We start from the raw sequence: 12498 nt of genomic DNA on the forward strand, positions 1-12498 counted from the left end.
GTTTGCTTTTTCTCACCTGATATTTCTGTGGAGAAAGTTTCATTTCTCATCATTAATAATCACTAAAACCTCTTGTCTCTTGTCTCATCCCCATCAAACACCATTCTAGCTGCTTTACACTGTCAAAGAATTGTTCTTTCTAAAATTATCTTTTTGACCATTTTTCTGCTTAAAAATCTTGAGTTGTTCCTCATTGTCCATAGGGTAGAAGTCTGAGTTTACTAGCTTTGTGTACAGGGCCTGTCTGCCTTTTATCTTTCTCTCCACTCTCACTTCCAGCTGTGCGTCCTCTTATGTACTATGTTCCCTGTGGTGCTGATCTGCTTAGGATCATTCCAAATAACCTGCTGTTTTATGCTTTCATATCTTTGGTATATTCTTCCACCCTTTGCCTTTACCCTGGCAAACTGATGTTCAGTCTTCAAAATATTAATTCAGTACCTCATATCTATTATTAATGCATATAGCACACTATTATGATCATTTATTTACCTGGCAGAGCTTCCTAGCCTTTTTGTGATCACAGGTATCTATTTACCATATGTGCCCAACTCTTAACACAGGATCTCATGCATGGAAAGTACTTAGTAAATCTTTACTAAATGAAATCTAGTACAGCGAAGCCTGTGAGAGCCAGAACTTGATGGGATTACCTTGTTTTTCCCATCTTACAAGTTTTCCTTTTGACAAGGTGCAGTCTTATCACTTAATCTGTTGCTCTATATTAGTGGAAAATATTTGAGTTTTTCCTTTTCTGACAGGCTTATACCTTACACAGGTTGTTCTGGCTTTTGCAGATTTTACTGTATAACATTCTCATTTTACAGATGAAGAAAATGAAGCTCAGAGAGATTAAGTGACTTGTCAAAGACCATCTACTAATTTAGTTAAAAGTAATCATTAGCTAATTTTAAGTGTTATTTGTATATTGTATATCATGTACTTATTTACCTATATTATTTTGTTGTTTCTGTAAACAAGGTTATTATGGATAAAAGTACAGTCTCTGGGATCAAACTGTCTGGGTTTGACTCCTGATTCTGGTACCTATGTTGATCTTGGGCAAGTTACTTAACTTCTCTAAACTTCAGTTTCCTCAGATATATAAATGGGATAATAATAGTACCTTTATAGGATTATTGTGAAGATTAAATGAGATAATCTGAGTAAAGGGTTTAGAACAATGCCCGGCACAGAGTAAGCAGTAAATGTAGTGATTATTGTTGTTAGTAGCATTTGTCCTAGTTCACCAGTCACATTGCATCCTAGAAGGCATGAGATCTGGTTGTCATTATAAGATGGTTCTGGTTCTCTTATAGGCAAGCTGACTGATAGAACAGCAAGCATTTTCCAAGGCAACGAAATGAAACTGAAGCTGGCCAATATCCAAAAAGCTAAACTTTCTACAGCTGCGTTCATAAAAGCCTTCTGCCATCACAAGCTCATTGAACTGGATGCTACTGCAGTGCACGCAGACCTTACAGTTCCAGATATTGTAAGTGGACTGTGCAGCAATAGCTGGATCCAGCAAAACCTTCGGTGTCTCCTATTGGACTCAACAAGCATCCCTGGAGATTCAAGAAAACTGTGCTTTGGTCAGCTCACTGGTCTTCGCATTTTAAGTGTTTTCAGTGTTTGTTTTCATAATGAAGACCTAGCTAATGTTTCTCAGTTACCAAGACTGGAGAGCTTGGATATATCCAATACCCTGGTCACCAACATCTCTGCACTCCTCACCTGCAAGGACCGACTCAAATCCCTCACAATGCACTATCTGAAATGCCTGACCATGACCAAACCACAAGTTCTCGCAGTCATTAGAGAACTTAAATATCTGGTTCACCTTGATATTTCTGATCACAGGCAACTCAAATCAGACCTGGCTTTTCATTTGCTACAGCAGAAGGATATCCTGCCTAATGTTGTATCACTGGATATTTCTGGGGGCAGTTGCATCACTGATGGAGCTGTAGAACTGTTCATTCAGCAGCGGCCTGCAATGCAGTTTGTGGGACTGTTGGCTACGGATGCTGGTTATTCTGACTTCTTTACTACAAAGCAAGGCTTGAGGGTTTGTTCTTATTTTAAATGTATTTTGTTTCATTTGTTTAGGACATTATTAAGTTCTCTTGCTGTGTACCAGCATCTGTACTAGGTGTTAGAGTTACAAAGACAGATCAGAAACCCTTAAGGAGCTTAACAATAATTATTGTGTGCGTACTGTATGGTAGGTCATGGAAGTATGACCTCAAATAACATATGTCTCCATGTCTTCTAGTCTACCTTGATAGTGATAAGTATGGCCAGTTATACATTACCTCAGATGTGCCAGGTGCCATGCTGTGCACATTATGTTTTCTCCTTTAATCCTCTCATTTTATAGTGAGGAAATGGAAGCCCAAGGAGGTTAAGCTACTTACCCACAATCATGAAACTATTTAGATGGTAGAACTGGGATTTGTATCCAAGTCTTTGTGACTAAAACATGTGCTCTTCACCTCTGTTACAGGCTAAATATGATTAATAAGGTAGATGGTCAGCATGTCTTTATTTCAAGCCTAATGATGTGTAACTGATAGCTTCTGACTTCAAATACCTGGTACCCTTGCTGTTGAGTTGATTCTGACTTAATCGCAACCCTATAGGAGAGAATAGAACTCTGCCCCATAGGATTTCTAAGGAGGAGCTGGTAGATTCAAACTGCTTACCTTTTGGTTAGCAGTCGTAGCTCTTAACTGCTGCACCACCAGTGTGCCTCTACCTTCATTAGAGAGTCCAGAAAATTAAAAGGACTTTTAAAAAGAAAACCATTTTTGACCAATGTATAACCTAAAAGCAATTTCAAAAAGAATGTTAAGAAAAAGGTTTTGCGTTTCTGGAATAAGTGTATAGCTTTTCATGGTGGTACTTTTGAAAGCAACATATATTTAAATCTATGTATTTGGTGATATTTCTTTTTTAAAACAGTAGTTTTTCTACTTCAGTTGTATATTAGAATCACTTGGAAAGCTTTAAAATATATTAATGCTTGAGTCCCATCCCTCAGAGATCCTGATTTGATTAGTCTGGGACTTGGCTTGGGCATCTGGAGTTTTAAACCTCCCAAGAATTCTATTGTACAGTCACAGCTGAGAACCACTATTTCAAGGTTTTATTTTAATTTTTTAAAAATAATTACACCTCATGCAGTTCTCTCTAGGGTTGGAGAGGAGAGTAAAGTGGTTTGCAGAGTAATTGTATTCACTTTTTATTCTTTTGAGAATGGCAATTGTTTTTAAAAGTCCTTTCGATTTTCTGGACTTTAAGGTAGAAGCTGTCAGTTACATCATTAGGCTTGAAATAGACATAATATGAACTTTTGGATTTAGTATGTAAGTTGAGAAATGTTTATCAGGAATTATTTGCCAGGCCTCTTTCACATTAATAACATTTAATGTTACAACGATCAAAAGACCACAGATCAGAAGAGTAGCACATAAACTCTTGGTGTATACAGCAATACGGAACAAGTGCTGGATTACCCTATAGGGAGATTAAACATGTAGTTTGGATACTATCAAAGAAAGGACTCCAAAAGAAAATGGCAAATTTTATTTCAGTAAACTTACCTGGTATACATGTAAGTTTAGTTCACTTTGAATATCTAAAATTATGTATTACATATGGTGTTAGATATTGTGGGGGTAGAGTGGGGAGACCACAATCAACCCAGTGTTAAGAACCTCAAAAGATCTTAATCCAGCCTTACGTGGAGTATAAGGAACAGTAAGTTTAAAAGGTGTGTTTTAGGGAACTTTTTATTTAATATAAGTATACATATCTTCGGAGTCCCAGTGGCACAGTGGTTACAGGCTCAGCTGCTAACTGAAGGGTAGGCGGTTTGAACCCACCAGCAGCTCTGCAGGAGAAAAATGTGGCATTATGTTTCCGTAAAGATTACAGCCTTGGAAACCCTATGGGGCCATTCTACTCTGTCCTAAAGGATCGCTATGAGTTGGAATTAGCTCAGTGGCAGTGGGTTTTTAGGGTTCTTTTTTTTATATATATCTTGCAACTCATTTGCAAAATAAACCAAGTATTTTTGTTGTTTAGGTTGATCACAAATTTTGCTTAAATGGATAAAATTAAATGTTAGTGAAGACCTTAAAACACAGGAAATACTTGTTATTTCCTGTACCAAAAATTGGAATGAGCAGGATGGATTTAATTCCTTTACAATGGGAGAAAAACACCATCAGTAATAAAAACCGTGCAGAATGTTTATTTCTTGGGAAGTCCTTGTTGATTCACAGATGAGGTGTAGCAGGAATCCCTTACGAGAATTCTTTTGTAGTGGTCCGTAGGAAGCTAAGGAGAAAGAGGATATTACAGCAACTATCCTGTCTTTTGCTTGGTCCTGTTGTACTGCATCTTTCAAGTCTTACATCTGGATTTTCTCAAAACTTTTTAAAATTTTAGAATATTTCTGTTATTTAGATCTTTAATGATGTCTTGTTTCTTTGGCAAATCATCTATGTATGGTACTTTTAAAAAATTGGAAAAATTTTAATTTGGATTAATCACCAATTAGATCATTAATTTTAAACATTTTTCCACAGTTGTTTTATCATATCCTCACTCTCCTTCTTTAAACACACACACACACAATTTTTTTCTGAACTGTTTGAGAGTAGGTTGCATAAATCATGCCCCTTTTACCCTTTTATACCTTAGCTTGTATTTTCTAAGAACCAGGATATTCTCCTAGATAACCATAGTACAGTTATCAAGTTCCAGGAAATTTAACATGTATACTGTACTTTAATCTATTGTACATAGTCCGTCGTTGTAGATGGTTCTGATCCCTTCATAGAATTTTTTTTCCTTAGTGCAGGATCATATATTGTATTTAGCTGTCATATCTCTTTATTCTTTAATCTGGAAGAGTTTGTTAGTCTTTCTCTGTCCTTGATGACACATTTTTGAAGAATATAGGCTAGTTTTGTTTAGTTTGTTTTATTCGCTTTTTTTGAAGAATGTTCGTCATTTTCAGTTTATTTGATGTTTCCACATGATTTGATTTAGGTTTTTCATCCCTGTGTGGAATACCATATGAGGATGTTGTGTTCTTCTCAGGATCACATCTACAGGCACACAATACCCCTCATTCCAAAAACCAAATTTGTTGCTGTTGAGTCGATTCCAACGCATAGCAATACTATAAGACTGAGTAGAACAGCTCCATAGAGTTTCCAAGGAGCGCCTGGTGGATTCAGACTGCTGACCTTTTGGCTAGCAGCTGTAACTCTTAACCACTACGCCACCAGGGTTTCCATCAAGTTGGAAGGCCCTCAGAATACAACTGGGGAAGAGCTGCCTAGATAACATTTTCCCTCTCAGAACTAACAAGCAATCTCTGAGGAGATACTTGAAGACTATGCACATATCCTTGTCATTATCAAACTTTCTTTTCTAGGTTTAGCATCCTTTGATGATTCTTGCCTGAACCATTCTTTACCGTGATGGTTGCAAAATGATGATTTTCTAACTCCAGAACGCCCTTTAACATTTTTTCACTTGGCATTCTACCATAGAGCCCTCCCTTCTCCACCTTACTATCTAACCTATTCTCAATAAGGACGAAGTATTTTTGATATCTGTTGCTTTCAGTGGTTTACAGTTCATCGCTGTCCTTAATTGTTTTGATGGTCGAGCTGTTACAGATTGGCCAATGAAAGTGCCTTCAGACTGACTCCTGTGTCTTTTTTTTTTACATGCCACCACCATCACTATTTTGAACACTTCCATACTTTCTGGCAACGATAAGATGTTCCAGACTTTCTTTTTTATTTTTTTTTATTTATTGTGCTTTAAGTGAAAATATATAAGTCAGTCTCATACAAAACCTTACATACACCTTGCTACACATTCCTAGTTGCACTCCCCCTGTTGGGAAAGCATACTCCTCTCTACCCTGTATTTCCGTGTCCATTCAGCCAGTTTCTGTCGCCCTTGGCCTTCACATCTCCCTTCCAGACAGGAGCTGCACACATAGTCTCATGTGTCTACTTGATCCAAGAAACCCACACCTCACCAGTATCATTTTCTGTCTTATACTCCAGTCCAATCCCTGTCTGAGAGTTGGCCTCGGGAATGGTTCCTATCTTGGGCTAACAGAAGGTCTGGGGGCCCTGACTACCAGGGTCCATCTAGTCTCAGTCAGACCATTAAGTCTGGTCTTTCACGAGAATTTGGGGTCTGCATCCCACTGCTCTCCTGCTCCCTCAGGGGTTCTCTGTTGTATTCCCTGCCAGGGCAGTCATTGGTTGTAGCTAGGCACCATCTAGTTCTTCTGGTCTCAGGTTGATGTAGTCTCTGGCTTATATGGCCCTTTCTGTCTCTTGGGCTCATAATTACCTTGTGTCTTTGGTGTTCTTCATTATTGCTTGCTCCAGGTAGGTTGAGACCAATTGATGCATCTCAGGTGGCCGCTTGCTAGTGTTTAAGACCCCAGACGCCACTCTCCAAAGTGGGATGCAGAATGTTTTCTTAATAGATTTTATTATGCCAATTGAACTAGATGTCCCCTGAAGCCATGGTCCCCAAATCCCTGCCCCTGCTTTGCTGCCCTTCGAAGCATTCAGTTTATTCAGGAAGCTTTTTTGCTTTTAGTTTATTCCAGTTGTGTTGACCTCTCCTGTATTGTGTGTTGTCTTTCCCTTCACCTAAAATAAAACTTATTTACTATCTAATTAGTGAAAACCCCTCTCCCTCTCCCCGCCCCGTCTTGTAACCATCAAAGAATATTTTCTTCTCTGTTTAAATTGTTTCTCCAGTTCTTATAATAGTGGTCTTATACAATGTTTGTCCTTTCGCAACTGGCAAATTTCACTCAGCATAATGTCTTCCAGATTTCTCCATGTTATGAAATGTTTCCTGGATTCACCATTGTTCTTTATTGATGTATAGTATTCCATTGTGTGAATATACCATAATTTATTTATCCATTCATCCATTGGTTGCTTCCATCTTTTTGCTACAGTAAACAGTGCTGTAGTTGAACATGGGTGTGCATGTACCTGTTCGTGTAAAGGCTCATATTTCTCTAGGATATATTCTAAGGAGTGGGATTGCTGGATTGTATGGTAGTTCTATTTCTAACTTTTTAAGGAAGCCCCAAATTGAATTCCAAAGTGGTTGTAGCATTTTACATTCCCACCAGCAGTGTATAAGTGTTCCAGTCTCTCCACAGCCTCTCCAACATTTATTATTTTGTGTTTTTTGGATTAATGCCAGCCTCGTTGGAGTGAGATGGAACCTCACAGTAGTTTTGATTTGCATTTCTTTAATGGCTAATGATCATGAGCATTTCCTCATGTTTATGTTAGCTACTTGAATGTCTTCTTTAGTGAAGTGCCTGTTCATATCCTTTGCCCATTTTTTAATTAGTATTTGTCTTTTGTAGTTGAGTTTTTGCAGTATCGTGTAGATTTTAGAGATCAGGTGCTGATCAGAAATACCATAGCTAAAAACTTTTTCCCAGTCTGTAGGTAATCTTTTTACTCTTTTGGCGAAGTCTTTAGATGAGCATAGGTGTTTGATTTTTAGGAGCTCCCTGTTATCTAGTTTTTCTTCTGCATTGTTAGTAATGTTTTGTATACTGTTTATGCCATGTATTAGGGCTCTTAGCATTGTCCCTATTTTTTCTTCCGTGATCTTTGTCGTTTTAGATTTTATATTTAGGTCTTTGATGCATTTTGAGTTAGTTTTTGTGCAAAGTGTGAGATATGAGTCTTGTTTCATTTTTTTGCAGATGGATATCCAGTTATGCCAGCACCATTTGTTAAAAAGACTGTCTTTTCCCCATTTAACTGATTTTGGGCCTTTGTCAAATATCAGCTACTCATATGTGGATGGATTTATGTCTGGATTCTCAATTCTGTTCCATTGGTCTGTGTATCTGTTGTACCAGTACCAGGCTGTTTTGACTACTGTGGCAGTATAATAGGTTCTAAAATCAGGTAGAGTGAGGCCTCCCACTTTTTCTTCTTTTTCAGTAATGCTTTACTTATCCAGGGCCTCTTTCCCTTCCGTACGAAGTTGGTGATTTGTTTCTCCATCTCATTAAAGAATGTCATTGGAATTTGGATCGGAATTGCATTCTATCTATAGACTGCTTTTGGTAGAAAAGACATTTTTACAATGTTAAGTCTTCCTATCCACGAGCAAGGTATGTTTTTCCACTTGCATATGCCTGTTTTGGTTTCTTGCGTTAGGGCCTTGAAGTTTTCTTTGTATAGTTCTTTTACATCTCTGGTTAGATTTATTCCTAAGTATTTTATGTTCCTGGGGGCTACTGTAAATGGTATTGATTTGGTGATTTCCTCGTCGATGTTTTTTTTGTTGGTGTAGAGGAATCCAGCTGAGTTTTGTATGTTTATCTTGTATCTTGATACTCTGCAGAACTCTTCTATTAATTTAGTAGTTTTCTTCAGGATTCTTTAGGGTTTTCTGTGTATAAAATCGTGTCATCTGCAAAGAGAGATACTTTTACTTCTTTGCCAGTCTGGATGTCCTATATTTCTTTATCTAGCCTAATTGCTCTGGCTAGGACTTCCAAAACAATGTTGAATGAGAGTGGTGATAAAGGGGGCATCCTTGTCTGATTCCCGATCTCAAGGGGAATGCTTTCACACTCTATGCATTTAGGATGATGTTGGCTGTTGGCTTTGTATAAATGCCCGTTATTATGTTGAGGAATTTTTTTTCTGTTCCTATTTTGCAGAGTGTTTTTATCATGAATGGGCGTTGAACTTTGTCAAATGCCTTTTCTGTATCAATTGATAAAATCATGTGATTCTTGTCTTTTGTTTTATTTATGTACTGGATGACATTAATTGTTTTTCTGATGTTGAACCATCCCTGCATACCTGCTATGAAACCTACTTTGTTGTGGTAGATTTTTTTTTTTGATATGTTGTCGAATTCTATTGGCTAGAATTTTGTTGAGGATTTTTGCGTCTAAGTTCATGAGGGATATAGGTCTGTAATTTTCTTTTTTTTTGTAGTGCCTTTACCTGGTTTTGGTATCCAGGGATATGCTGGCTTCATAAAATGAGTTTAGGAGTATTCAATCCTTTTCTATGCTCTGAAATACCTGAATGTTTGGTAGAACTCTGCAGTGAAGCTGTCGGGTTAGGGCTTTTTTTAGTGGAGTTTTTAAATTACCTTTTCAATCTTTTCTTTTGTTACGGGTATATTTAGTTGTTCTACCTCTGTTTGTGTTAGTTTAGATAGGTAATGTGTTTCTAGGAATTCATCCATTTCTTCTAGATTTTCAAATTTGTTAAGAATACAATTTTTCGTAGTAATCTGATATGATTCTTTTAATTTCAGTTGGGTCTGTTGTAGTATCGCCCATCTCATTTCTTATTTGGGTTATTTGCTTCCTCTCCTGTTTTTCTTTTGTCAGTTTGGCCAGTGTTTATCAATTTCATTAATTTTTTCAAAGAATCAGCTTTTGGTCTTGTTAACTCTTTCAATTGTTTTTCTGTTTTCTATTTCATTTAGTTCTGCTCTAATTTTTATTATTTACTTTCTTCTGGTGCCTGTGGGTTTCTTTTGTTGCTCTCTTTATCTTTGTTGAAGTTGTAGGGATAATTCTTTGATTTTGGCCCTTTCTTCTTTTTGGATGTATGCATTTATTGATATAAATTGACCTCTGAGCACTGGTTTTGCTGTGTCCCAAAGGTTCTGTTAGGAAGTGTTTTCGTTCTCATTGGATTATATGAATTTCTTTATTCCAGCCTTAATGTCTTCTGTAACCCAGTCTTTTTTGAGCAGGATATTGTTCAGTTCCCAAGTGTTTCATTTATTTTCTGCACTTTTACTGTTGTTGATTTCTACTTTTATGGCCTTATGATCAGATAAGATGCTTTGTATAATTTTAATGGTTTGTCTTCGGGTAAGGCTTGCTTCATGACCTAATATGTGGTCTATTCTAGAGGGCGTTCCATGTGCACTAGAAAAGAAAGTATATTTGGTTGCTGTTGGGTGTTCTGTATATGTGTATAAGGTTGAGTTGGTCAAATTTTGGCATTTAGATCTTCCATGTCTTTATTGAGCTTCTTTCTGGATGTCCTGTCCTTGACCAAAAGTGGTGTTTTAAAGTCTCCTACTGTAATTGTGGAGCTGTATATCTCACTTTTCAATGCTGTTAGTTTGATTCATGTATCTTGCATCCCCGTCATTGGGTGCATAAACATTTAATATGGTTATATCCTCCTAGTATATTGTCCCTTTAATCGATACATAGTGTCCTTCTTTATCCTTTGTGTTGGATTTAACTTTGAAGTGTATTTTGTCAGAAATTAATATTGCCACTCCTGCTCTTCTTTGATTGTTGTTTGCTTGATACATTTTTTTCCATCCTTTGAGTTTTAGTTTGTTTGTGTCTCTTAAGTCTAAGGTGTGCCTCTTGTAGGTAGCATATAGACAGATTGTGTTTTTTTGTCCATTTTGCCACTCTCTGTCTCTTTTTTGGTGCATTTAGTCCATTAACATTCAGCGTAATTACAGATAGGTATGAGTTTAGTGTTGTCATTTTGATGTCTTTTTTTGTGTGTTGTTGACAACTTTTTTCCCCACTTCATTTTTTGTGCTGAGTAGTTTATATATTGTCTTTTCCTCTTATTCGTTGTTGCTGATTTTGTTTCTGCTGAGTATCTGTTTTTTTCTTGTATTTTATTTTGATGAGTAGGATAGTTAGTCTCCTTTGTGGTTACTTTAATATTTACCCCTGTTTTTCTAAGTTTAAACGTAACTTTTATTTCTTTGTATTGCCTTGTCTTCCTCTCCATGTGAAAGATCTATGACTGTATTTCTTAAAAAAAAAAAAAGTATTTCTTAGTCCCTCTTTATTATTTTAATGTGGTCTTCTTTTACATAATGACATCGTTTTATCCCCGTTTCGAGCAGTTTTTTATCTTGATTTATTTTTGTGGTTTCCCTGTCTGGGTTAACATCTGATTGCTCTGTCCAGTGTTCTGGTCTTGGGTTGATACCTGATATTATTGATTTTTTTAACCAAAGAACTCCCTTTAGTATTTCTTGTAATTTTGGTTTGGTTTTTACGAAATTCCTAAACTTCTGGTTATCTGGAGATGTCCTAATTTCACCTTCATATTTGAGAGACAGTTTTGCTGGATATGTGATTCTTGGCGAGCAATTTTTTCCATCAAAACCTTGTATAAGTCTTCCCGTTACCGTCTTGCTTGCATGGTTTCTGCGGATTAGTCCGAGCTTATTCTTATTGTCATTTGTTAGGTGACTTTTCGTTTATCCCTAGCTACTCTTAAAATTCTCTCTTTATCTTTGGCTTTGGCAAGTTTGATTATAATACGTCTCGATGACTTCCTTGTAAAATCTACCTTATGTGGAGTTCTCTGAGCATCTTGGATCAATATCTTCTCATCTTTCACGATATCAGGGAAGTTTTCTGCCAACAAATCTTCAACAATTCTCTGTATTTTCTGTTATGCCTTCTGGTACTTCAATCACTTGTAGATTATTTCTCATCATAGAGTCGTACATGATTCTTAAGGTTTCTTCATTTTTTAAAAATTCTTTTATCTGATTTTTCTTCAGATATATTGGTGCCAAGTGCTTTATCTTCAAAGTCACCAATTCTGCCTTCCACTTGCTCGATTCTGCTCCTCTGACTTTCTATTAAGTTGTCTAATTCTGTAATCTTATTGTTAATCTTCTGAATTTCTGATTGGTGTCTCTGTATGGATTCTTCAAGCTTATTAAATTTTTCATTACATTCTTGAATAACCTTTTTAATTTCTTCAACTGTGTTATCTGTGTGTTCCTTGGCTTGTTCTGCATATTGCCTGATCTCCTTCCTCATGTCTTGAAGAGTCCTGTGTATTAATCTTTTGAATTCTGCATCCGGTAACTCCAGGAAGCCACCTCCATCCAGAAGATCTTTTGATTCTGTGTTTTGAGAGCTTGTTGAAGCGATCATGGTCTGTTTCTTTATGTGGTTTGATATTGACTGTTGCCTCTGAGCCATCTATAAGTTAATGTACTGGTTTATTATATATTTGCTTACTGTCGCCTAGTTTCTCACTTTGTTTGGTTTGATATGCCCAAATGGGTTGCTTGATTGAGCTAGCTTGATTATTTTTACTTTTGGGGCTCTGATGTCCTGTCACCAAATGGGTACAGCTGTTATCAGGTATATGAGCTTATGAGTCCATATGCTTTTCTTGGTTGGATTCAGCTCAGGTGTCCAGGTAAGCTGTTCATCAAGTGTGTGGTACAGGCTCTGTCCTGCATTCTTAGAGGGGCAGAGGTGTCTGTTGTAGGTACCAGTATCTGGTTGCAGCAGGGGATCATGCTCTGAGCAAGGCAGGAGGCTGAGAACTGTCCCCCGAGTGTCTCTGATTAAAGCACGTCCCTGTTCCCTAGAGCATGCAGGTGGGTGGGTTCTGCAGTGGGACCATGGGCACCCAG

The 12498-nt window shown here is 37.2% G+C and overlaps 1 protein-coding gene across 1 annotated transcript in view; it reads left to right on the forward strand.

Moving 5' to 3' along the window:
* Positions 1–12498, forward strand: part of ZYG11A (zyg-11 family member A, cell cycle regulator) — a 57756-nt gene that overhangs the window by 10897 nt on the left and 34361 nt on the right. Inside the window, exon 3 of the mRNA XM_049875543.1 lies at positions 1320–2071. Within this exon, the coding sequence (XP_049731500.1) occupies positions 1320–2071 (752 nt within the window). The remainder of the gene's footprint in view (positions 1–1319; positions 2072–12498) is intronic.

Source organism: Elephas maximus, chromosome 3 (genome assembly GCF_024166365.1).
Source record: "Elephas maximus indicus isolate mEleMax1 chromosome 3, mEleMax1 primary haplotype, whole genome shotgun sequence".
Taxonomy (NCBI): Eukaryota; Metazoa; Chordata; class Mammalia; order Proboscidea; family Elephantidae; genus Elephas; species Elephas maximus.